The sequence below is a fragment of the Aythya fuligula genome, chromosome 6, assembly GCF_009819795.1.
Source record: "Aythya fuligula isolate bAytFul2 chromosome 6, bAytFul2.pri, whole genome shotgun sequence".
NCBI classification, from domain to species: domain Eukaryota; kingdom Metazoa; phylum Chordata; class Aves; order Anseriformes; family Anatidae; genus Aythya; species Aythya fuligula.
This window is the reverse complement of record NC_045564.1, coordinates 32,124,123-32,150,863: the sequence shown is the minus strand read 5'-3', so window position 1 is coordinate 32,150,863 and position 26,741 is coordinate 32,124,123. Positions and strand designations below refer to the sequence as shown.

The 26,741-nt window shown below is 42.1% G+C and overlaps 1 protein-coding gene across 2 annotated transcripts in view; it reads right to left on the bottom strand.

Moving 5' to 3' along the window:
• Window positions 1-2,527: 2,527 nt before the first annotated feature.
• Window positions 2,528-26,741, bottom strand: part of USP37 (ubiquitin specific peptidase 37) — a 32,022-nt gene continuing 7,808 nt past the window's right edge. Inside the window, exons 8-23 of one of the 2 annotated variants that reach the window (XM_032190629.1) lie at window positions 25,831-25,992; window positions 25,221-25,352; window positions 23,011-23,134; window positions 22,552-22,757; window positions 21,365-21,482; window positions 20,002-20,081; window positions 19,239-19,403; window positions 17,661-17,726; window positions 16,208-16,358; window positions 12,352-12,604; window positions 9,726-9,892; window positions 7,884-7,944; window positions 5,705-5,820; window positions 4,290-4,359; window positions 3,791-3,929; window positions 2,528-2,993 (exon numbers count right to left, since the gene is read on the bottom strand). In XM_032190629.1, coding sequence (XP_032046520.1) covers window positions 2,906-2,993; window positions 3,791-3,929; window positions 4,290-4,359; window positions 5,705-5,820; window positions 7,884-7,944; window positions 9,726-9,892; window positions 12,352-12,604; window positions 16,208-16,358; window positions 17,661-17,726; window positions 19,239-19,403; window positions 20,002-20,081; window positions 21,365-21,482; window positions 22,552-22,757; window positions 23,011-23,134; window positions 25,221-25,352; window positions 25,831-25,992 — 2,098 coding nt within the window. In that variant the 3' untranslated portion in view covers window positions 2,528-2,905. The remainder of the gene's footprint in view (window positions 2,994-3,790; window positions 3,930-4,289; window positions 4,360-5,704; window positions 5,821-7,883; window positions 7,945-9,725; window positions 9,893-12,351; window positions 12,605-16,207; window positions 16,359-17,660; window positions 17,727-19,238; window positions 19,404-20,001; window positions 20,082-21,364; window positions 21,483-22,551; window positions 22,758-23,010; window positions 23,135-25,220; window positions 25,353-25,830; window positions 25,993-26,741) is intronic. The other variant, XM_032190630.1, reaches the window with a different exon arrangement.

The window sequence follows — 26,741 nt, the reverse complement described above, 5'->3', positions numbered from 1 at the left end:
AAGGGCGAGAGGGGGCAGCTCCTTGCCTTTCTGTGCTGAATCACCCCTGGACTGAACTAAGCTGATTCAGGAGCGGGTAAATGTTTAACCACGGCTCCGTGCAACTGCAGAAAAGCCCAGGAAGGGTTGGTAACGTGTCAGGCCTGGCAGGGTTTCACGGAGACGGGCCTGACCCATCCCCACTCCGCTGCCACCCGAGGAAATCTGCGCTCTTCAGCTGGCCGGGTGCGCACCTCGCAGCTGTGCAGGCCAGGAGTGTTTGCAGGGCTTTCGAGTCATTTCCCCTCCAACAGCCAGCACTAAAAGCCACTGAGCTTCTCTACCTACCCTCAACCCAGGCAGGTTCTGCCACCCGGAGGGGCCGAGCTTTCTGAACTCTCTCTGCCCCCTCCACAGCGCTGGGGAGGTGCCAGCGCAGGGCGCTGGGTGGTCGCGCACCCATCCTGCTCCCGGGGGGGACAGAAAGCTGGCTCCAGCAAGGAAAGGGCTCCACGGGCACTCCTGCCAGGGCGATGGTGCAACTGAGCTGCCACGTGCCAACAAAAAACAACAACAAAAAACCAACAAGCTGAAAGTAATTCACAGATGTTTGCAAATTCTTAGCGGCTAGGATATGAAACGAGAAGTTGGTTTGCACGAAACAAGGACTGCTGGCTTCGAGCATCAGCTTGCTCACCTCCTTCCAGAGAAAAACTGCTTTTCAACACAAGTTAGTGCACGGGGAAGTCGGGCAATGTTTGCTTTTATTATAAATTAGCTGGAGTGCAGCGCCTGGAAAACATCCTTGCCACCCAAATGATACTGCAGCAGTGCTGGTTCTGTACAGCACGAGCACAGTGTGCTCGGGGGAAACAGCTTTGCCCTCGGGATGGAGCAGTCCCTTTGTCACATTTCCAGGGGCAACCGGTTCAAAGGACAGCTCCCGCATCACCTCCTCTTCCGACTGCCCCCCAGCTCTACCAAAATTAGCATCGACAATAGAAAAGTAAAATGCTTTGTAATAAATTAACACATACACCACTTCGGCTGCATCTCGCCAGATAAACGCTCCGGCATCTTCGCAACCCAAGCTCGGAAACCAGAAAGATGTCACCCTGGCCGGGTCCAGCAGGACTGGAAGGAAGGCCAGTCAGTCTTTTCACCACCCCAGAGGTCCCGGGGAGGACAGTGAGCGGCGGTGGCTGCTGCTCTTTGCTGCGCACAGAGGTGAGGAGAGGCCACTGAGGTAGCAAAACCCCGTGCCAGCCCGCTAGGAGAAGCCCTGGGGGGAGATGTACCTGCTGTCTGTTCTACATCGATGGTTCTGTCCGCTTTGCTTCAGCTGATTTATTCCTGAGAAACTCGTAACGATAGTTTAAAAAACAAAAAAAAAAAAAACAAAACAGAAGCTATCTCGACAGCATTTTTTTTTTTTTTTTAAGAAGTCTTTCACCTCTAAAACTCAAGCTGCAAAAATCAGAACTAGAGGCCAAAACAAGAGTAACTACTCTGCTTAATAGCGACAATTTCTCTGAAATGAGTAAATGCCAACGAAGGAAACATCTGCCCCTGCTAAATAAGTGCGAAGGTGCTAAAAAAATTAAGTCACTAGGCTTTTTTATTCCCCCCTGCCGAAACAAGCTATAAAATGAGCATCGTGTCTCTAAACCCAATAAAACACTTCTTTGTAACCGTGCTCTGCTAATGCTGAACACGAGAGCTTTCTGAAAGCTTTCCACCTGGTTTAGTTTCACAGTTTGAGCACTCTGTACTCCTCGGAACAGCCACCACAGAGCTGCCGTGCAATCCCTCTTTCGCTCCCGGGATGAGAGAAGACCACAGCAAGACCCTGGCTCAATTACAGAGAAATTCAAGTGTCAAGCACCAGCCTGCAGACCTCGCTTTTTCTCACCGTTTCCATCCCACGATGACCCAGGGCTGCACAGAAAGGGCAACGCTAGAGCCTCCAAGGAGGCCAGACGAAAAAGTGGCTGTGGTTCACCTCCTGCTCCTGCTCTCCGTCCACTCCGGGGGTTCATCTACCCCAGCAGCTTCAATCAGAGCTGGGTGGAAGCAGCCCTAAGCACTCTAACCACAGTGCAAAGTGCTGCACACCTCGAGGGACCCCCCTCCTCTCCAAAGGGCCCCGGGGAGCAATGCCACGAAGGAAACGCAACCAAACGATGGAGCGCGTGAAATAAAAAGAAAAATCACAGGTATAATCTCATTGCTAAAGAAGGATGACAGTGAACGGTGTAAAAAAAAAGACAGAGCTGCCCACCAGGGATGCAATACATTCCACAGCACCGATAGTTTGTTTCCTGGAACCGCACGGAAAGAGCAGAGCACTCGCAAACAAACCCACGAATGTCAGAAGGCAGCAGCTCGAGGGATTCCAAAACGACTGGCAAGAGCGGACTCAGTGATCTGGGTTTCCAGTGAAAATTACTAACACAATACACGCCAGGTTACAGAATCTATTGCTTAAATTGCTCTTGGAGGGGGGAGACAAAAAAAAAAAAAAAAAAAAAAAAAAAAAAAAGCCAAGTGATATGTAAATCTTCCCCACTCCCATCTCGCGGGTGAATGGGCTTCTGAAGTTGAGTCTCTTTTTGCACTTCTTTGTTTTTAAATCAGTTTCTGAGCAGCTGTAGTCTTGTGGCTTGATGCAACTCTTTAAGGCTCCATGCTGACAAAATCGTTTGAGGAACAATAAAAACTTCACCACAGGAGGATTGCTCTGGGATGTCAAGGTTTAAAAGTGTGGTTCGGGCCCAGGACTTGCACAGATGGTTCAGGAAACCGAGTGTCCCATATTTCTAACTTTTGTCTCTTGTTTTGGCCCTGAGCTGTATGTTACTCCTGCGTGTCTGGCACAAGTTCAGAATCTTTCTTGCTCCTCGGGAGGAACAAGGTGTTTTACTCTTCACAGAGGCTGACGAATTGATCTTCCTACTTCCATGCTAAGTGGCTGTGCATTTTTTTCTGTTTCTAGTAACTCATCGAAGATATCCCTAGAACACAGGGAAAGAGCGAGAGTGAAATTACGTACAGCAGGAAACTGCCACACAACACAGCCCTGAGGGAATCAGCAACTGGACTAAATCCACAAACTCGGCGTCACGGGCTCTGGCAGAGAAAAGTATCTTATCTGGCGTTTCTAAGAAAGGCTCCCTGAATCCCCAAACACTTCTTTTCATTTATTACTATGACAAAGATCGCTGGTAAGCCCCAGAGAACAGGAACAAGAGAGAAAGTAAGTCCAGGGTAGTAATAGGATCTGAAGGAACACAAGACGCAGTCTGTAGATCAAGTAGCATCTTTTACCAGAACAATCAGTAACGACAGAAAAAGGGGACAAACTTTGAGGCACAAAGCCCTTCTTCAGTTGTGAAGAAAAAGCATTACTGAAAAAGCATTACTTCTATCTACAAGCCTCATCTTGCTCGTGTCCTGAGATGACCAGAGCTGCAACAACACAACCACTAGCAGCCAGGAAAAAAAAAAAAAAAAAAAATCTCCATTGCGATTCTAGGTGCAAATAATGCTCAACTGAGACACCAAATCCCTTTTTTACAAGATGATTTAGTGCATCCTTTTAAAGCCTTATGCAGCCGTAACATGAAATTCTATGCCTCTGAACTCACAGCACTTTGATTTTGTCATTCTTGCATGTAATTCTGACTAGAATGTCTTCTGACCTATCCACGGAGACGCTCTGCATCCCACCAAGGAGGTGAGAGGTGAGAGAAGTACACCACGACACAGGCAGCGTATCCTTGCCAGTACCATCACTCCCCAGGACACCTACTTGTGCATGTAGAAGAAGATGTAGCCACTTCGGTCTCTGTCGCACTGAACTGTGGTCTCCAGAGTTCTCGACACTTCCAGGTCGTTGTAGGTGAACCAGGACTGCTTCTTGATGTCGTAGACATCACTGATATAGTGACCTTGGAAACAGAGAACACACTTCTCTTTTCATGCTGCAGTTCAGGCAGTAAGCTGGTTAGCTAGACACCCCGGTCCAACACCCTTCATCAGATTTAAATGCAAAAACACCCGTAGGATCCTGGGGCCCTGTGCCCTTCCTGGCCAACGAGCTGGGAACAGGCTGAAGCAGTGCCACAGATCCCATAGGCAGCACTTCGCACATCACAGTGAGGTACCACAACATCCCCCTGCCAGCGAGCAATGAGGAGAGATCTGCTTTTGCTGCCCAAATTCTCTGCAAATAACCACGCTGTGCTAATTCTGTATCATGGGGTTTTAATCTCGACAGGTGACGAAGAATAAAATACAGTAGCTTTTACCTGAAGATGATGTGCTTCCGATATGGCTGACGATGCTGATGAGACGATAGGAGTGAGGCAGCTCTCCTGTCTAAAAATAAAGTCCGATTACAGCTTTTAGGCATTCCCTTTTGTCCCACGTAGCTTATGGACAGGAAGATTTATATCCAAGGTAAGGGCTTTGGGCCTTAAAGCTGAAACCCCAGCAAGGATTACAGAAAAAGACACCTTGGTTCAGACCAGTGGAAGAGTTCTTCAGGTGCCAGATTTTGCACCTGGGACGGGACAACCCCAGCTATCTGCACAGACCAGGGGACAGGAGGCTGGGGAGCAGCCCCAGCACTGCTGGCAGCCGGGGAAGGGACCATCCTGCTCTGCCCTGCGCTGCTGCAGCCTCACCAGAGTGTAAGGAGGGCAGAAAACCATGGGGGAGAGGCCTGATGGTGGCCTGCAGCTCCCTCACGAGGGGAGCGGAGGGGCAGGCGCTGAGCTCTGCTCTCTGGGGACAGCGACAGGACCCGAGCATGGAGCTGGGGACAGGGGAGGGGCAGGATGGGGGTTAGGGAAAGGGTCTGCACCCAGAGGGTGCTCAGGCACTGGGACAGGCTCCCCAGAGGTGTGGTCACAGCACCGAGCCTGCTGGAGTTAAAGGAATGTTTGGACAACGCTCTCAGCCATGGTCTGATTTTTGGGTGGCCCTGTGCAGACCCAGGGGATGGACTCAGTGATCCTCGTGGGTCCCTTCCAACTTGGGATATTCTGAAAAGTGGGAAAAAAGTTCCTCATCATATTTTATCTTTCAGCAAGCCAATAAAAACGCAAAGAAGCCAGGCTGACCTCAGAACAGATGCCGGCATGAGCTCTACACTGCAAAGTTTTCCTAAACAACCACTTCCTGAGCAACTTCCACTGATGTCAGAATCAATCCACCAAATAAACACAGAAAAGCAAAACGGGAACAGCACACTTACTTCTGAAATATTAAAGATATACCCTTGATAATGGGATATAGATTTGACAGCTAGTACCAAATACATGGCCCAGACTCTCTCATCCTGCACCTGTAATGTCAGCAGACAGTGCTCTCTTGGGATGCAGGAGATGTGCTCTATTCACTGACAATAAAACTAAATGATGGTAATTGGCTTCTGCAAATCATTTCTTTATCTTCTTAGACCAGGAAACTTGATTGATATGATTCACTGACGATGCTCTTAACATGCATCTCTTGGTTTAAGAGAAATAAAATTGGTAAAGAATTGTAAAAAAATATATAAAGACAATTAGGTATTTTTCTGTCTTTCCATTTTTCATCACAAAGGAGCTTTCTAAGACCAAGCAAGTCCGTCTGCTCTTTAAAACCACCTCTAACACTGAACTGATGGTGTAGAAGGGGGCATATTTCTGAGTTAAACTTTTGGAATCATAGATCACACCTCTGCATTTCTTTTCAGCTCTTCTGCTTCAGCTTCTGAATACTCCATGTCAAGGACATCCTCGTTTCCAGAGTCTTCATCAGAGCCAACGCTGTCCAGGAGAGAGCTGTTAAACTCTAAACAGCACGGAAACAACAACGTTGTGTGAGAATCCACAGCGCACACAGGAATTCACAACAGGTCGAGGTATATTTGCCTTCATAAACAGGTACAATAAAACACTAAGGCTACAAGCTTCCTTTCCATGCAAAGCAGGAGATGTCGGAATTCCCACATAAAAACAATCTCCCCCTTCCCCAGCTCGTGAAAGCATTAATTAAGGAAAGCATCTTGGACTACAGAATTAATTTGGGCATAATCTCTCTAATCCTTTTCCAGAAGTGCACTAGGACGGGGACAGATGGGTGACAAAAGAGCAGTCAAACACCCAGCTCTCCAGAGCACTGGTGGTCTGCAGCCAGAGGCGACGTTAAAAGTGCAGCCAGTTTGGTCAGTGAACTGTAAGCTCAGCGACGAGAAGCTACGAATTACACTTCGAAACTATAAGTTGCATTAACAAAGTGCATTTTTCAATTAAAACTGGCATCCAATCGCTCCTGCTGGCAGCAGGCATCTTTTCATTGTTTTCCCTGCTAGGAGGGCTGCTCGCCACGGGAACTTCCAGCTTGCTTGGCTGAGCAAAATGCAGGCAGCGCTCTGCAAAGAGCCGGAAGGCAGCGCTGCTCCCTGTACACGCTGTTCCAAACTTCCTGGGATTTTGCAGCCACCCGACTAATTTAAGATTTGGTACAGTGCTCATTAGGAGAAGCGGCTGCGCTTTCGCCACCTGAATTAAAGCTATGAAGCCCTGGGTGGATGAGAAGTTGTGATGAACAGGACGTTGCTCAGAACTGATTTATCTTTTTTTTTTTTTTTTTTTTTAAGGCACTACCATGCCAGTTGTGATGGAAATGTTTTGCCAAAGAGACTCTGCTTTCACTGTTACATCACGAGACTCCGGATTAGTATAATCCGCTGCCAAGTTCATAGATTAATCCCTTTAAGTGAGAGTACTTCACTGCTGGTTTCCACACGCTTCATTCAGGCTGTGTAAGCCAGACTGCTGCCCCCTGCCAAACACAGCCACGCAGGCAGGTCTCTGGAGCATTTGCCACAGGTATTGCTAGGCCCCCCTTTCACCAGTTCCTGAATAAAATTTGTTCCTGGATGACCAGCGGGTCTTTGATGGCAGCACCACTGTGAACCCAAGACAAATTCTGCCAGCTCCACGCTCAAGATTATTAGCATCCCCTTAAACAACTGCTGGCTGAGGCTTTACAAATGGCACGGTAGCCAGCTGAGAAGCACAAGGCAATGCTCATGAGTAAGTCAAGCGACTGCAAATCCGAAGGAGGACAGATTTCTAGCCTTACATTCCTCCAGGCCACCTGACGTGGGTTTGCACAGTTTTCAGCTTACTGTTCCTCAGAAGCAGACACAGGTTCATTCAGTAACAGCTGAGGGCCTTTAAAGGTGCCTAAGCAGCTAAGAGCACCTTAACACAATCCTTCATCACCACTCCCTCTCCCATTCTAGAGCACAAAGTTTCCCTCTGTTACGCTTTGCTCTGCCAGATTGTATGAAATCACTCGCATGCCAGCCTCACACAAATGCTGAACAGTGCCTGAGGCTCACCACACTGTCTAGATTTGGAAAGGACAGTGTATTTTGTGTGCTCCCCCCACTCCACAACTGCTATACCTTGCAATGAGGTCCATCTCCCTCCCGTTCTGTCAGACAGATCGGGCAGTTACTCATTTTCTTGGGCAAGGACAGCGCATTAATGAGCACTAAAATACCAATTCAAGCATGAAATGATGCTTAAGTTGTGACTAGAGCCATTAGCGTGCTGGCTTCTGCTGGGAATGCAGAATTTCAAGGTCCATTCTGCTACATATGTAATATATAAGAACTCAGAGAATTAAATAGGTCAGTTTTTATACAAAGTTTTTCTTCAGGCATTTGCTTCCACAATGGAGAGCAAGGAGAGCTGACCCAACCAAAGCCAAATACAATTGAGCCTCCACCAAAAGGGCACAAAATCCCAGCTGTCGTACAGACATGCAGGAGCTGTACTCACACATGCAGACCTATTTTCCCCTCAAAAGCAACACACTGGAATAAGTTAAATAAGCTTCACCTTGCAGACTTAATTCCGTGGCTCGTTTGAGGTCATCATCCTCTTTTTGTTCTCGTGCCTCCTGATGGGAAGAGAACAGAACTTAGCTCAATGAGACAGTTCACTGCTTAAAATTCTTGTGGTGCTCTTTTTCCATTGAAAGTGTGCTGCTCTGGTTTCTACAACAAACCTGACATTGTAAATTAAAGGTTCTGTGTAAAGGAATGTTTGCAACCAGCGAGAGTCCAATGTCCCCGTCCAACAGAACCTGGGACAAACCTTCATTAAGGCTTGTCAAAGCTTCTGAAGTTTGGTATGCAGCAGAGCAAGTCTCTAGTAACACCGACCACTTTCTCTGGATCATTAATTTGAAAAGCATCAGAATGAATTTGTAACCTCCGCTAAGGAAAGCTGTCACTTACACACAAAGCTCCTCGCACTTCAGCAAAATTTAGACTTCTGCCCAAAGCCAACTGCAGACAGAGTCATTAAACTCTGACAGATTTTATTATTTTTAGCCGTTTGAAATGTTCTATGCAACAGCTGTAATTCACAGAGACGTGATGGAGGAAAAAAAAAAAAGACACCACTAAACAAAAGGGTATTAAAAATATTACCATTAACAAGTAGAAAAGAAACCTTGAGTCTGTCAACAAACCCTTCTAATTTTTTGGGGTAGTATTATGCTCGTGTTCCTTCCACCACTCTTGAAAGCTACAGCAAGCCAGTCGGTAATATTTAATGTGCTGGCTTGATTCAGAGCTTGAACACTTTCTGTGCACCTGAACGCAAAGCCTTAACTACGTATTTCAAATCAAGATAACCACAGCCACCACATTTTCATGCCTGAATCATCAGAATAGGAGATTTTCATTTCAGAACTGTAGCACACCACCACTCAAAAGGCAGTTTTACATTATTAGCAGGAGGCCTTTTATCTCACAGTTTCTAAAGTGCTGGGGAAGCTTTGTTCAACTGCTTAGCATTGCTGAATCAAAGCTACATCTGGCGTGGAACATACCAACCAGCACCTCATAATGAGCAACGGGAGAGAAAATCCAAGAGCCATGGAAACACCAGATCTCATAAGGAAAACCATGACAGCTTTAGTATTAATAGAGAGCAGACAAGGGCATCTATTTAAAGAAAGACCTGGCTGAGAGTCTGCTTTACTCTGAGGGGCAGAGTTAAACTTGTAGAAATCACTCACGGGCCTTGTAAATCAAGTGGAACACGGACGGTTAGCAGGCAACCCAAGATCCCAATTCTTTTCAAGTTCAATTTAAAGGACTGTTTTTAGACCAAATTATTCAAGATCCTTTTTCTAACATGGAAGTGTCATGTCGTTGCTCCTTTTCAATACCCTTCACTAAGCATCTCCTGCTGGTGACTACCAGAAACAAGGTCCTAGACTAGGCAGATCTTTAACTTGACCTGGTACAGCTATTCCTAGCATTTGCTTTGAAACCGGTTTCTTTCCCTTTGATTCTTGGCAGACCCTGCTGCAGGTCCTTCAGGCAAGAAGCAACTGCCAGGGAAGCTAAGGGTGAGCATGTCAGTTCTAGATGACAGCTACCAAGAGTTTATCATAATTTCCATTTATCATAATTTTTACATGTTACAGGCCAGCGTATAAATGTGCACAGAAGCTTTGAGGAATCTGTGGGTTTGTACTTTCCAAAGTACATACAAAACGCACCCAAATCTATCCAGTGCTGTCACTGTACAGTGGAGCTAGAACATCTGCTTCTCTCAGAGAAGCAGCAGAATCCTTTTGCAGCTGTCTGAACACAAGGTTTTCTTCAGCTATCAGGTTTCCGCTGCTGGGGGAGACAAGTCAAGGAAGCAAACTTTATCTCTTACTTGTTCTTGAAGGCTTTGAGCCAGTGCCTGCTGAAGTTCTTGTTCTTCCCTCTCTCTCTCCATATCGTACTGCTGCAGCCAGTCAACCTCTCCCTGGGAGCCTTCCGGAGTTTTGTTTTCCTTATTCTCATCAAAATCTTTAGTTATCTCAGTGAAATTGGCAGGACCTAAAGAATCAGAAAGTACAGTTATATTTTTCTGGGTCTTCTGTTTGTTACTAGCTCAGTCCTCTTTAACCACAATCCTAGCAGCACAGTGACATCTATTGACAAGGAGCTATCAGCCATAAAAAATAAAAATAAACAAAACCAAAAAAGCCAAATGGGAAAAGCTCAAAAGGGGACTCTCATTTTAAGAGGTGTATGATGAATCATTTGATTAATGCCTGAACTAGTCATCTTCTTAGTCTTTTACGTTCACTCAAACAGAGACTTCAACTAAAGGAAGATGTCACACACCACCAGGCTTCTGCAGCCACGAAGCTGACACTTGAATTTCTCTAGAAAGAACCACGGATTAAAAAAATAGATTTGCATTGTATATTATACCTCAGAGTACAACAGGCAAAGCTACAATTAAAGCCAAATCATTTGTAAGCACAACTCTCAAGCCTTGCTTCAGTCTCTCAGTTTTTTTGCTTCAGGTAAGAGTTCAATCTTGTGAACGCTACCTGTACCCTTCCTTAAAAGTGCATGAAGATTAAAACCTCATAGTCAATCTTTAAAGTGAACACTGTGTCTGAAGATTTTGGGGGGGAGGTATTTGGTTTGTTCCATCTTCTGGAACAAATGCTCATTCAACTACTGCGCACATCTCCTCTAGTTCTAGGACACTTTCATTCTCCTGTTTGCTTGCAGCTGAAAAGGAGTCAAGACCTGCTCCAAGAGCTATCGTGCAGCAACATGTGAAACTTTGCAGTTTTGCCCTGTGCAGACTTCAACATCTGCTCATTAGTTACTGGCACGGATTACACAAGGCAGAGTCTCAGTATCTACGACCTCTTAAACATAAGACAACCAGAACCATAATCCATCAGTCTAATCCTCTTCAGATGACTAACAAAGCAGGATTTATTACATGATCTTTGCAGACTGTGTTTCTACTGTAAGAAACACTCAACTCACAAAACTTTTATTTGAGTGTCTTGTATAAGAGAGGTCATCTGTCATACATGTATGTAAAGTAGTCAGGGTCTTACTTTCCACCTTTTTGGAAAGTACCACAAATAATTCAATATTAAAAAAAAAAAAAAAAGAGATTACTAGTGATAAGAATCGGACCAAGTTAAATCTTTCATGTTTAGAATCACTTTGCCTGATATAACAAAGCATCCTTTGCAATTAAGCTTCCTTTAAATAAAGCATAGGACTGTGAACTCAAGAGGTCTTACATTTGACTGCCATATCTGGCAACTCAAAATACATAGATACATATCTTATCTGAACAACAAACCATATGCTTTGAATAGCACTTGGATTTTTGGCCATTCAACAATACAGAAAGCTGAAGACATTGCTGAGTGTTTAACCAAATTCTTAATCAGAAATCACAGAAACTTCTATTAAACATCTACTTTTTACTTAAATGTCACACTACAGCCCCCAAATAATTGCATCATACCTTTTAAAAGGAACCTGAAGAGACACATTTCTGCAGCCACACTCTCACAGCTCTTTCACACAACCGTAAGTAACAGCATGTATGAAGGAGAGCTCAAGCAAGGCTGACCGACACATCTGCTGTTCTTACACTCTGCCTTCCAACACGAAAGCTGTCAAGAGTCATCCAGTGAAATGACTTTTTTTTTTTGTAATGCAGTAGTTTTCTTTTTTGTGTTTATTAATATTTAACTTCCTGGCTCTCATACGAGAAGGAAAGCATGTTGTTTCCCTGTTTTTCCAGACTAGTGGAATTAAAAATCTGAGTGCAAGCATGTAGCATACAACAAGCGATAAGCACTTAAATTTCCTTCAGCCAATTAAGACACACAATTTCCCTATACCAAGATCAAAAAGTCTCCTCATACTTAACTATGTATCTGGGTCAGAGGCCATGATTTGCATGCTGAGTCTCTTATGCTCACTACTCTCAAATGAAAAAGAAGTATTAGAAAAAAACAGAGATGGAGTTAAATTCATTATTAAATAATGAAAAAATAACTACATTTTTGGAAGAATTCTAGACTTACACACCCCAGACCTCATTCTTACACACCAGCAATCTGAACATTGCCACCACGCTGCTCAGGCTGCAGCAGCTACAGAAACACAACCACCTTCTGATTATGGAGGATTAAGTTCCAGACATTGCCAAATCTTAGTAATTTAAATTGTCTGGTGAGACAATGAGTGGAAGCATGTGTTGATCAGGAGAGAAAACAACAGCAATGAACTCTGAAGACAACCTTCCTTTATCTGAGAGGTGACAGACATACAAGAAAATACATTTTTCCAGTTCAATGAATTAAGAGCTTTAGATATTGGGAAACTGTGAGAAAACTCTAAGTCAGGCAGTTTCAGCAGTGCACTTGCATCCAGCTTCTGCCATCAAATGTTACTAACCTGCTGCTATCAGTAATCTGCTTTAGCTCACTATAGTCCAGTTTAAGATGGTTACTTCACCTTACCTGATTCTAATGCTGCTTTGGGTTTTTCCATCTCCATAGTTTCCAGGTTTTCTGGCAATTCCTGAATTTCATCATCTCCAAAACCAGTGTCTGGGCTGCTTGTGGGCTTATCTTCGTCATGGTTCAGAGACAGAGAAGCTTCCCTTTTGCTAATCTCTAAGACAGCTGCTAGCAGTTCATCTTCGCTCATCCCATCAAAACCAGCATTACCCAGCTCAGGTTTATCACCCTCCATTTTGCTTCTTTTTGAACCCTAGAGATGAATGGAGTTATGATTAAATGCTTGAATGAACAGGTATATAACATCAGATTTACATTTCTGTGGAGAGTTTTTTTGTTGCTGTTGCTGATTAACCCCAGGGAGTGGGAGTTTGGCTCTGCCAACATTAAACAGATAGTTATGAGAGACTCAATGGAGTCAAAACCTTTGTAGCTACATTCACTCCAAGGAACGATATTTAAATATAAACTACAACTAGTTTTTACAGGCCCCGTGGCTTAACACAGACAAGCCAACTCTTCCCATCTCCTTCAATACATGTGTTCCACCTTTGGGCTCTGATGAATCCTCAAGCCTCTGGCAAGTCGGTGCGAGAATACTGAGGCACAAGGAGCAAAATTTCACGTTTAACAACAAAGCAGGCTGAAATGGCAACTGAAGACCGTAACTGAACTTGAACGCGAGGAAGGAAGAACAGGAACTGAAATCAGGCTGGTACGAAGAGGAATTAATACTAGATCTGGTGCAACAGACTTGCAATAAGAAATTGTGGGGGTAAGAAACACAACACAGGGCTAGGCAAATAGGGTAAGAAAACAGTTAATCCAAGAGGTAAGGGCAGGGGGAAGTTATTATTTCCTAAGGAGAACAGAATGGCTTTAAATTGGAAGAAAGTAAAAACACTAAAACACTCTGGTCTTGGTCTGAGGTTTTCCATTATTTTTTTTTCACCCATTATTTTGATCTTAGCTGTTTATCGGGAGTTAACCTCCATGAATACATATTTAAACAATTATACTTCTTACCATATGTTTATTTTTTTCATTTCTATATTACACATTTTTTTGTTGTTGCTTTGTTTTTCTTTTCTATTAATGTGTGTATCCAGGTCTTACTGCAAACAGCATTTGGCTGCTTCTCAGAATTTTGTTAAAATGAACAAAAATATATTTTTACTGCTGCTTTTTATTTACATACAAGAAGCTTTTGATAAATAAGACCTTAAGTTTTATACAGCAAGCATTTTGCATTAGAACTGGCTTATCAAAAGATTATGCAATGAATTTCCCAATTCAACTGTTTGTTTCTAATCATCAGTCTCCAAGAATCAGAACTGACAAATTTAAATCACTTTTTAAGCAATAAATCCTCACAGTTATTCAGGCACTGAATAAGGAAAGCAGAGGACCTGCTTTTTAAGCTTTCTGATGTCGCCCTGCACCTGTAGCCTACTGCTCTCAGAACTGGCTTAGCCCTTCGAGTAAACTCCACTTCCAGGCGCGCTGCCAACAACTACCACTAAATGCAGCGGCTGGACTTTAAAGACTTGGCAGCAGCCCTGCATTATTTGAACACAACTTTTCTACGAGAAATTATTTGCATAGCCTTGAAGCAGCTCAGGCTCCAGCACAGGCTGCTTTAAATAAGTGGATCGGAAAAGTAGTTAGCGCAGGGCAGCAGCAGTAACGCCGCGCCGAGGCCTAGGCCCAGGCCCAGGCCCAGGCCCTCCCGGGACAACACGGAGGATCTGGTTAATGAGAAAGGATGGCTGGTTGAGGAATGGCCAACGTGCACAGGAGTCATTACCACCACTGTCTCATTCCCACAGCAGGCTGGAAAGCCCATCGTGTATTTACTATTCAAATTAAAACGCTTTATTCCCACGTTTTTTGCACTCCCGGGGCCCCTGTGATAGAGGCTACCTATACTTCCTCACAAACAAAACTTGAGGAAGAATCACTTAGAATAGTTTGGAATGCTTTTTCTTTATAGAAGAAGGACTTCAAAGGCAAGCCGGTGTAATTCCCCCACCCACAGCTGCCACAGCTGTGTCATGCAAGACAGTGGTTGCCTCCCCTGCTCCCAAGACCTTCAGCAAAGGTTTGTTTCTACTTTCCCCCAAAGCAATCCAGTCCGTCACTTCATATCCTGCATATCAGGAAGTTTTCCCTAATATTTAGTCTAAAAATTTCTGCCTGCAATTTCACAGAACCACAGCATGTCCAGAGTTGGAAGGGACCCATGAGGATCATCGAGTCCAGCTCCTTTCAGTCTATTGCTTCTTGTTCTATCAACTGTGGACACAGAAAACAGCTGAAGTATTTCCCTTTGCTTCTTTCCTTTCCTTGAAGATACACACCCTGTTTAGGCTTCTCCTTAGACTAAGGGACCGAAGTTCACTTGCCTGTACTTTCCCCGACAAATCTTCCTTTCCACACCTCTGCCCATTCATATTTCTCTCCTCTGGCCCCTCTCCAATTAATCTCTAACTCTTTTGAAGTCTGGAGCTCAAAGCTGGATACGGCACTCCAGCTAGAGCTCAACGCTGAGAAAAAAATTAAGCATTACTGTACATAACCTGCAGGCTATGCCTCTGTCTATACATTTGCCTTTTCAGTCAGCCTGACATTGTGACCGACTGTCACCCTTTGCTCTGCTCCAGAGGGCCACTGCTTTCCCAGCTGTTCCCATCCTGCATTTACAGTTAATTAGTCCTGCTAAGATTAGCACCTTTAGCATGCTCCTACTGAACCACCCCTCCTATTTTTAGGCAATTTCTCAGATTTATCAAGATCATTCTAACTGTAGCCCTGAACTTCAACACACTCGCATTCTTTACCAGCTCAGTCTCTTCTGGAAATTTAGAGTTCATCATTTATTTCATTATTTATTAAATACCAAATGGATCAGGATCCTCCCTTGGTTTGATTTTTCCCATCAGATCAGAAACTGTAGGTACCTACCTCTCCACAAAGTGTTATTCAGCCAGCTTTACACCCATCCTTCCGTGTCATAATCAAGTACACATTTTTCTGCTTGCTTAAAATAACCCCATAAACACTGTCAAAAGCTTTCGAGAAGCTGAGATGCAGGACACTTGTTCTAAGCACTAGACCTGCAACCTCCTAATAGAACGAAGTGGTACTGCAAGATAAACCTCTAAGTTTCCGGCTTGCCCTTCTGCATCATCATTTTTCCCCAGACAATTCACCTACCTGCTAATACATTGCCCTGGCAGAGGCAAAAATATCTTAAAACATTAACATCACTCACAACGAAGACCTCAAAGGCTATCTGAAGTTTACTGTGCCTTTACACCAAGGAGCTCAATCTCTACACACTTCTGTGCATCTACCTCCAAGGACTAATAGCTTTAGTATCCAAAAAGGTTTTAATAAAGCTGTATTCAAAAGGGGACACAAATCAGATGTGGAAGAAGTTTTCTCAATTGAGTATTTTGCCCAGGCCAATTTGTACTAGCTCTAATTTAATCAAGGGCTTTACTACATAATTTTATTATTGACAGCCCATTTTATTTCAGTCTGGAAACATCCTTAATGACAGTTGCCCAAAGGACTGACAGAACTGCTAAGCAGCTGGCACACAGAACCCAACAAGTTAAGTGCAGTTACAACACAATTACCTCTGTTCCCAGTGGGAACCCAATGCAATTGTACAGAGAGGTCAATTAGCTGGCATAGGAAAACACTGCCTTCCAGCAACACAGTGCTAATTAGGAGAAAAAAAAAATATCTTGCATCAGTTTTACTCACAGTCTATGCAAACAAAAGCACAAGCCAACCATGAGCACATATCGGATCTATGCAGACAAAAGTTGGTATTTCTTCCCCTTACCTTTTCTTGCTCTTCTTGCAGTTGTTGCTGATCTCTAGTCTGTATGTTGCACAACCTTTGACTATGGGCAACAGAGCGTTTCAATGGCTCATCATCACTGTCCGAATCTACATAGAGTGCTGTAGGGCTCTTTGACTTGAAAGTGTATTTTCTGTGAATTAGAAATATGGCTATAAAACTTCATAGCATTATACAAATCTGTTTCACTGAAGAACTGTTACGCCAAACGTTCAGATTGTTGGGCAGTACAATTTAGGGAAAAAAGAGCAACTGTTGAAAATGAAAATTTATTAACGTAGGAAGCAGGGTTTTCAGAAAAGGTATCTTTCACTAGTTTAATTGGCATACCTTCTTCAAGTCTGCAATAGCAGCTGACATTTTAAAAGCAAGAACCACACACTTAATAGTTTACCTGCCACAATACCAAGCGTTACTTTTTTTTTTTTCTTTCGCAGGATATTAAGATGTAGCAGAATTGAGTTCACAAAACAAGATTCTGCACTTTATTAACAAGCAACCCTCGAGAGGTACCATAGGATGATTTCGGTTGGAAAGGACCTCTAAAATCATCAAGTCCAACCGTTAACCTACTCATCTGAGTTGAGTACACAGTGACAGGTAGAACTCAGCATAAATCATTTATTTGACTTATGAAATTTATTAAGCTGGACACAGGACTTCCCACATTGTCACTAGGATATAAAGTTGCAAGTCTGCACAATTTTTTTTCCTCCCATTTTTCCCATTTGCTCTTTCACTGGGATAAACTGTTTCTTTAGAGCAGAAGACAAGGGACTTCAGTGAAGTTTGGGATATCTGGTCAATCAGGAAATCTGTTCCAAGTGTATTCCACAGTGCAAAACCACTCAGAGCAATATCACATTTCCGACAGTGTCAAAAACTGTCCTTTCAAAATGGCCTGTGAAAATAATGCCCCCTCATCTTTACAAATAAGTCTAAGGAACAAACCACCTCTTTGCAACACTCATGTTGTGGCTCCATATATACTGTTGGAAAAAAGCTAGATTGCAGAACTAGAAACCACTTTGCTTCTTATATACATAGCTTGCAATGATGAATAGAAGGTAGTTTAAGATACCTGGCACTGATAAATCATCTGTGTAAACTAAATCTCTCTCATTGAGCCTTCTGCATAAAAAAAAATATAAAATCTTTACTTGCTTACAAGCTCCCAAAGGTTCTCAAGAGAAATGCTGAAAGGATTGTGTCAACTAGGCAAATTGCACCATTAATGCTAATTTCATCTAACATGCAACACCAATAAAGCTCAGATATGAAAAAAAAGAGTAGCCAAAACAATTTATTAAAAGAGGAAAAATTAAACTAAAAAAGTAAGTAGAAAGAATAAAAAGAAGAATTATAAAATTCTAAAATGCCTTGAACACTATCCCATAAAATGCCAGGCAATGGGCATTTCAGAGCTATAACTCACCTACAAGGTGTGGAAGTGCTTATAGTACAGGAATTCACCATTTGGGAGGCTTTCAATGGACGGGAACTATTAAAAAAGCAAAGTATTTATTGCAGCAGTTACAGTCTTAAAAAAATAAGTGTTTACTCGTCTGCTGTGCATGCAAATCCATGTTCAAAGAAGCATGTAGAACAACATCATGTACTTGCTAATTGCTTACATTTAGAGTAGTATCTCTACGATGCCATAAATATACAACAGCTGTTCAAAACCATATGTAATCCTTTAGATTTGATTCACTTCTTAGTGATGCACCCTTAGGGACAAGCTCATAAATTAAAGGCTTTGGGATCCCATGTCAAGACAACTCTTTTTTTTTTTTTTTAATTTTATTTTATTCCCACCATCACTAGAGTTCCTGCTCTCAAAACCACAGTCTCCTGTTGCTGTCTGGATCAGCCGGTTTTCTGGCATGTCCCATGCCTCTATTTCTCCTTCCTTACCTAAATCCTTCTAAACAAACCTCCTGGTCCCCTTGATCCTTTCACAGGCTCCTCAAAGCCCATTGCTATCACACATCTACCAAACAGCTGCCAATGCAGAAATCTTTTTCAATCTTCCCCCTCAAACCAAAGCTGCTTCTCTCCATCTTACTCACCCTTTCACTTTCTGGTAAGCCATAATGGTTTCAATGACTAAAGAAAAAAGTCACTGAAAGGCTGTTTTAAATATATTTTAAAGTATGTCTGCATTGGTAAGCTTATGCTGTTCATTACGTTTAAGAGGTAAAGATTTTTATTGTTACAGCAAACTCTTGGAAAACTGCCGCATAACTCTCAAACTCCTCTAAACATTCAGCACGAGAAATGTGCTGGCCGTACTGCTGAACATATACACCAGATGTGTCCTATCTCACCACAGTTACCGTGGTTATGTCAGCAGGCGGGGACCACAAGAGACCTAAGGGTATCTTTTCCTTATTCTGCCACAAACTTCCTCTGTGACAACTGGCCCGGTTTAATCTCTGTGTCTCAGGACAAGCAGCTGTACAGAAATAACTGTCAGAGGGAAAAGGAGAGAGTATTTTCGGCCTGTGAAGCGTTCAAATACCATAGCGGCACAGTAAAGAATGAAAAATGAATGACAGTACAAGATGTGCAAGTGGAAATTAGCAGAAAAAGAGACGATGCTGTATCTCCTAAGCAGAGGTATGTGTGCTGTGAACAAATGTAATCTAGATTTTGGACTGGGAGGCATAAATTATATGAATTACTCACAAATTTTTTTTCTAAAAAGGATATAAATCTGTTTTCAAGAACAGTGAAGAATTCTATCTTACCAAATGTTCCCTGGATTATATCCCACCAAGTCTTCCTACTGCTTCTATCATGCTTCCTTGCCGTAAGAACATGCCGTGTCCTCATGACAACATTACAAATTAGCACAGTGCACTAAATAGCCTATATTAGATATCTTGCTTCTGAAACCGCAGGATTTTAGCGTTTCTTTATCCAGACATTGTCCAGAGAAGACCTGACAATGCCTACCTCATCGAATGCACTACACAGGGCACAGGTCAATCACGAGCCGTACACTTACATTGCGGAATGGGCGCTCCATCCCAGCGTCAGCGGCAGCCTCGTGCTTTCTGTGCAGTGTGAAAGCAGGGTTAAGTATCTCGGAATAACCACCTGCTGCCCAACTTTGTGGTTGAGAGACAAGGCTACATTGAAGCTGTATCTTTTCAGATGGAGAATCAAGACCCTGAAAGCCGAGAAAGAAATACAAATGGCACGGTTAATCTCAAGACAGAAAATGGAAAACAAAAAAAATGCAAGAATAATCCCTACCACCAAACACTTCTGCTCAAGTCATGAACTAAACTACTGCGCGTGCCATTAACTCTCAAAGTGTTCCCGTTCTTCCTTGAAGCACTCTGCTTACTGAGAGATAACAGGGATCAATGCAGGAAGAAGTGACCAAAGCAAAACCTTCGAAGATAACTTCTGGTAGGAATGTCTCCAACTCAGTCTCCCCCATCAGGTCAACTGAGCACAGAATATCAAGCTTACAAAATATATTTACTGTTCTCACGCTACCAAAATCCCAGTGAAAGCAGGAAGGGAAAACTCATGTCTCCTTGTGCTGTGACAGGGAGGAAGAAGTGTTGCTGAGGGTGCTCAGCACGCAGAAGGTTTTCAGAGGGAAACTGAAGAGCAGCACAAAGAAACTACTGCCTGCACATGCATCTTTCTTACATGCTGACCACCACACAAGGTGTCCCATCCATTATTCCAGCTTTAATCTGAGGGGTTTTTGCAACACATTTCCAAGAAAGAAAGGAACAGGTGCCAACAGTTACCTGGGAAGCCTATTGAACTTGTGTGTGACAACAGCTGACTTTCCATTGCACTTCTCACAGGAATACTCAATTTCCTCTGCCTGCGTGAGAACAGAAAAATGAGTAGTGGAAGAAAAGATGCATCAAATAGATCTCAGCAGAAAGGACTTCGCTTTCAGCTGTCATAGAAGCTCTTCAAGACAGCAGCCACGCTAAAAATTATATTCACCTTCAGCATGATCTAACAAGAGGGCATCCAATAGGAGCTCAGGTAATAAAGCTCACCGTTTGACAATATATCCACTGATACAGGAGGAAAGGGAAGCAATATTTTTCCCACAAACCTATAGCACAGGTCACTGAAATAACCTCAGTTGAGACAAACTAGCCTTCAAAGAGAGAAGATGATCTTGCAAGGCTTGCTGTTTTCTCTAACATATACAGCTGTTTGTTTTTTTTCCCCAATCGCTTTTGGCTGATGATAATTTACCATCAAGTCCTCTCTCTTGTTCACAACCTCAGCTTTGTTCCTCAAAAGCTATCCTCATCTAACCTTGTCAGAGATGTGCTGCAGCTGAGTAGCTGAACAGGCATGAAAAGGAGAACTATCGCTGACGCTGATGTTACATGACTCAGCCACCAAGCATTTTTACAGATGTTTTCCATGCAAAGATGAATGACGCAACAATAATCTTAATAATCTTTTTGGGGTTAGTTTTGTTTTTTTTTTCAAATCATAAGCATAAGACCTCCACTAGCTGTTAGAAAAACAAGCACATCAATTATTCAATCTGTCAAAAACACCATCTGTAAATGGGACTAGGAGAAAAAACACGAGCCTCCCTCAAGATACAATAAAAATACAACGCAATCACATAGGTAAGGCTCATTTTTAGCTTTCAGAAACCTTGTCTTGCAAGTCTACTTACAAGATGAGCATGCATCATAGTTTTGTTTGTTTGTTTTAATAGATCTGTGCAATGACGCTCTTCCATGCCAGTTTAGATCAGTGCACAAACTCTTGAAGCATCTTAGCCCGGAAGAGGAAGCAGCAATTTCTGAGTGATTACTTCAATCTGACAATCTCCCTTCTTTTGTTTGTTTTCATTTGTGCCTCAACGCTTCCAGCATGTAATGGAGAAATTCACTTATTTCACAGCAGCATTATAAAAATTCGTTAAGTTCTGCATAGCATTTTACCATAAGAGCTCCTGTATAATCTGAATGTCCCAACCTCAAAAGAGCACAACATTATTTATTTCACGGATCTTCAATCACTGCCATAGGAACTAATGATCAGCTATGCAATCAAAATTTCCATATGGTACAGAATCTGCACATACTCCACGGTGAATTTAAAAAAAAAAAAGTACAAACTATGTACCCGAAAAAAGAGGTCAAGGGAATCCTGGATTGATCGCGATGGAAGCAATTTCTTTCTTCGAGGAAGGTCAATGGAGAGGTCATTAAACTGTTCTCGTTTGGTGACTGTTTCGCCACACCTAAAAAAGAAACACGCTTATGAAAGTGACGAAAAATAAACTTGAAATTAATGACAAGGTATATATTTTTAGGCTAAAGTAACTTCCCAGTAAATATATGCATCTCTCTTAACCTATTTTTACCCGTATTAAAATGAAAGTGTTTGATGCTTATGACAAAGCTGAGTTTTGGGATTTCACTTTGATGTTTCAGAAACTGAAAGCAACTTCTGTGGAGGAGGAGAAAGAACAAAAAAACTTGGTCTGTGAAAACTGCTTTGGAGAGGCCAAGTGATCAAGTATATGACAAACCAAAGGGACTGCCACGTAGCTGAACAAGTAGTCTCCCTTCAACACTTTTAGGAGAAAAAAAGAGACCAGCCCCAGAAAAACGGAAAGCCCCAAAATACTTTGTAACTCTTTCAAAACAAAGTAGTAAGAGTCCATATGCCTAAAACAAGACCTTATTTATTTAAGGATCCTACAGTCATTTATCTTCAATAATTATTATCTGCATGCAATTTACTTTTAGTTATTTTAGGGAACTAATGCTCTACACTCTGAAAGTAATATTCCCAAATATCCATGTTAATGAGAATTCTGTGGAATACAAGCATCCAGTATATGAATCTCCTGCACAGGTCATAAACAACAAATGGCAAGAGATACTGGTTTATAACTGCAATAACCTGCAGAGACCAAAGAAAACACCATTCCTTGGAAGACTGTAGAAAGAACAAGAAAAATACAGCTTTCCGTTTTGTAGGAGAAGACATTGCTTGGCTGGAACCCTCTTCTCCCTATACTCATGCAAGCCGTAGACAAAAAAGAAAAGCACAACAGCTTTCCAGTGGATATGTAACGAAGCACTAAATGGTAAGAGGCTATTTAAAGAAGGTCTGCAACAGCAGTGTGGTGTGAGGTTTATGTTATTTCTAGACTGCAGAATATTTCATAAATATCTGGCTTTGGGAAAAAAAAAACGTACTACTAGTTAGTTCTAGTTATAGTATGCAGATAAAGTCCTGGAAAATGCAAACTCTTCCCTATCATTTAAATAAGTCTGAGAAAGGTTCTGAAGCATACTTACATTTTACAAATGATAGAATGCTGAACCTCAAACTCTAAGTTACTGATAACCGGACAAGTATAAACTTTGGTGGCTGAGAGGTCATCAGAAGCCCGTCCTGGTGAGTTGTCATCATTAGGGACTGGCTCGCTCTTCCAAGTTTTGTTTAATTTTTCCATGTCCTCCTTCAGCTGGTCCAGACACTGGCTCAAGAACTCATGTGCATCCTAGAAACAGGATACGCTCAACAAATCATTTTCTACGACTCCATTCAGTACCTCTCATACATGCTGATGAGAGAAGTTACATTTCTATCTACTGCATTCAGCACTTCTAAGACAGTTCTCCTTTAACAAACAGCAGGCAAAGGCTGTCATTCAATCAAAAGCTCAAGTCACTGTCAAACAGAGATGAAGCCTGACAATGCAGTCCAAACAATGAACAACATACACAATTGTGTCTAAATGCTATGATACTTACATTCTGCATATACCCAGAAAATCTCTCTGCGGTAGCTGAAATGGCACTTTTCACCTTCTTGAGCAGCTCTTTCTTAACCTCAGGGCTGCAGACATCCTTTTTAGCAAGCAGATGGGCAAAACGCCTGCAGAAGTCAATGCGATGAAACATTGATTGGTTGTCCACAACTTCAGGGAAATGCAATAAAACTCATGATATCTGATTTTAAGAGTTCCTAAAAGCTTTTACCCTGTGATAAGCGGTGCAGGGATTTTGTATGAAAATATTTCAGAAAATGGAAAATAGCCTTTTACATTTCAAGTATTTTGAATTCTAACTTGAGATCACCATTGGCACAGGACCCAAAAAAAAAAAAAACAAAAGAATTCCAGATTTTTCCTAAGATAAAGAGAAGAGCCTTATCAAGCTCTATAAACTTACTTCTGCAATACCTTTTACAATGAGATAAAAAGCAATGCTTTTGGAAAACTGAAATACTGATAGGAGATATTAAATCACATGGCACCAAATAAGCAACACATAAATCTTTAAATTCAAGTTTTACGGGCAAAGATTTTGTGTGTTTGTTTAAAAGATTTCCACTCTACTCAGTTTAAAGCCATATGTCCTTTGGCAGTGAAACATTATAACAGGATAGAGCAAAAGCTGTAATAAAAAGAGCCAGGAGGAGTTCCTTGATTCAAGCTACACAGTGTAACCAAAAACCATGTTAAAAGGCACTGCTGAAATCGGCTTTACCTGCCTCTCAGTTAGTGCAATTTAGTTATCTTTTTTAACTGCTTTGCAATTTCACAGAAATACACACTGGTACATTCCATATGCAACAGTTTATGTCATGGTACATACACTGGAAGATGATGGGAAGATGTTCCATGGTGTTCCATGACAAACCAAAAAATAAGATAGAAAGAAAGACCCGTGCAATGCCCTCCCACTCCAAACCAACACCTAGTGCTCAGTTACCCAAAGTATCCGATCCGTTCCTCGCAGCTCAACAAGTTCCTACTGTTTTGCTGAGCTACAGCAAAAATCTGTGCCTCTACAACTTCTAAGGGAAGCGTATTAGGGAACACCTTTTTCACCACAAAACAGCCAACAGGGAGTTGTCCTTAACCCAAGTAACATTTACCATGTTAGATTAAGTGCCCATACCCAAAGCAGTTGACACCAAACTAGAGACTACCAACTCTGACCTGTTGTACCTGAGCCAGGATCACACATTGCCTTCCATCAGATGTACTCCACCACTAGCTCTACCCACAGTTTGCCTTTAGGTAGATGAGGCACAAGCTTCAGAAGTGTTTTTTACAAAATTTAGGAAAAGGACATTTCAAAAAGGCACATGGAACAGCCTCCGATTCCAAGCAGTGGGGGAAGAGCTCAAGAAGATACAGCAAAAATCGAAATGACCCCAAACAATATAAAGGGCGATGAAATGGAAACAGGAATGGTTCTGGTATCCTGAATCTTTTTCGTTTAGTGAAGGAAAAGAAAAGGAGGTACACAAAAGCACATATAATAAAAATCCTGAATGGCAGAGAGCACAGTGCATATGCAAATGGCAGCCTGTCTTTTAGATAGACATACAACAGAATCTGAATGGCAAATGAATTCAAAATTTCAAAGAGAAAAGAGTGCTTTACATATTTCAGAAACCTCTGGAGTTTCTTGACATGAGGTTTGTCTGAACCGAGAGTTCATCTGAATTTAGAAAAAAAATTAAATTGGCAGAACACAAACACTCTCCACAGCTACTAGACAAAGCAGATTTTCCAAAAAAAAGGGCGTAAACCCTCACGTAGCAAGTAGTTAGTGATCAGCTGAAACACTAGCTGATAATGTTTCAAGAAGCTATTCTGCAACTACTACGAAGTGTTTTGCACTTCTAAAGCATTTTACTCTACCACTAGAAATACAACAGAACACATAAAGGACTACTCTACATTGCAAATACTAAAAGCCTACTTCCTATTTCTAAAGTAAAGCTCCAGAATATAGAGAGGTCTAGGACTTACTTTTCTAAGAGCAAAAAAAAAATAAAAAATGGATTGACAATCCCCTATGTTTTATCCAGAGGTTAAGGAAAGCACAATCAGCTCACACATCTACGGACACATGCACATCACCCTCTACAAAGGTGCTTCAGGACTGGGAATGCTAGCTTCTCAGTAACCAAAGAGAAAATATCCTTTTCAGAAAGTGAATTTTACCTGATAAGTGCATTGAGTGGAATTTTTTTCCACGGGATACCCTGCTTGAGCAAATCATTAGCAAAAGACTGGATTGAAAACAAGGACTGTAAAATGGCATTCATATAGCAGGTGTTTCCTAAGTTTGAAAACCTGAAAAACAGAAAATTAAACATGGTATGTATGTAAATGTGTAAACGTGCCAGTGTTAAACACGGCACTGCTATCATGTAGGACATTCAACACCCCAGACACTCCCCAGGCAGTTTTAATTGGAGCTGTCCTTCTGCCGTTCAGACTAAATTGAAAACTCATAGGAGGCAGCAACTGTCAGGAAAGCATCCATGAGTTTCTACAATCAAAATACTAAAATGTGTGTGTACATACACGAGATATAAAAATGAACCATGGAAGCATATGAAAGGAATGTCAATTACCTGAAGTTATTATAGATCTAAAATTTCGAGGAAGTCAATTTCGAGGAATACATATTTTCCAAACTAGGAGATGTGCTCCCTGTCTCAGTGTTCATTGATTTCAGGATTTTTTTTTCCCATGAAACAATTATAACAAGAATACGCATGTTCTAATGATAAAAGCATGCATGGTAGATAAAGAAAATTATACTTACCCTTGTAATTGTTGTTGAGGATGGGTGGAAAGGGGCACTCGGGGTTTGTTCCACCCTGTGTAATCTTGATTAGATCTCATCTTTTTAACAGAAAGAGGAGCAGGCTGAGAAAGAAATCCCAGGCTCCTTTTGGATGAAGGATTCTGGCTGGATACACCAGACCTATAAGCATTAAAGAATAAGAAGTGTAAGATTTCTAATGCTCTGCCTTCAATAGCAATAGTTCATGACACTGAAACTGTTTCACTACAGATGACAAGGACTGGTAAAGTCACACGAGGCAAGTGGCACATATCAAAGCTGAAGTTGTATGAAATGGCAAACTTCTACCCAGAACACAAAATTCTTTCTTTGGTTAGATTTCTTTACATCTACAGGTGTGTAACCAGGTCTTTTGTTTTTAAGACATTCCGCCAATTCACCATGCTGTGTGAAGGAGAGGAAGAACAACAGTGTAGCACGAGATTGTAAGTCATAAGATTTGCTTAAAATTCACATCTAGGCTTGGGTCTTCATTTTCAGCCTCATGGTCTTGTAACCTCATCGCTCTGGCTCTAGCTCCTCACGTGTAAAGCGTGGATAATGCTTCTTTTCTTCCTTGATCTTGGATCTTACCTATCTAGGGCAGAGGCTGACAGTCTGATTACACAGCATCTACCACAGAAGAATCCCAGCCTCAGAGGGATTCAGTATTACTAAAATACTGTTAAAATAGTTCTGTGGCATTTATCTACTCGGGAAATAAGAAGCAAAGATTCAGTCTGAAGTTCCATAATCTGTATGTCATTTGAACCAACTAGAGTTTAGCTATCATCTACATCAGTCACTCACAATGACTACAATCAACTTGAATGAATTGAGAAAATCCATCTACTGCAAGCAGTACCGGAGTTTGTAGGTGTCAGAGCAAT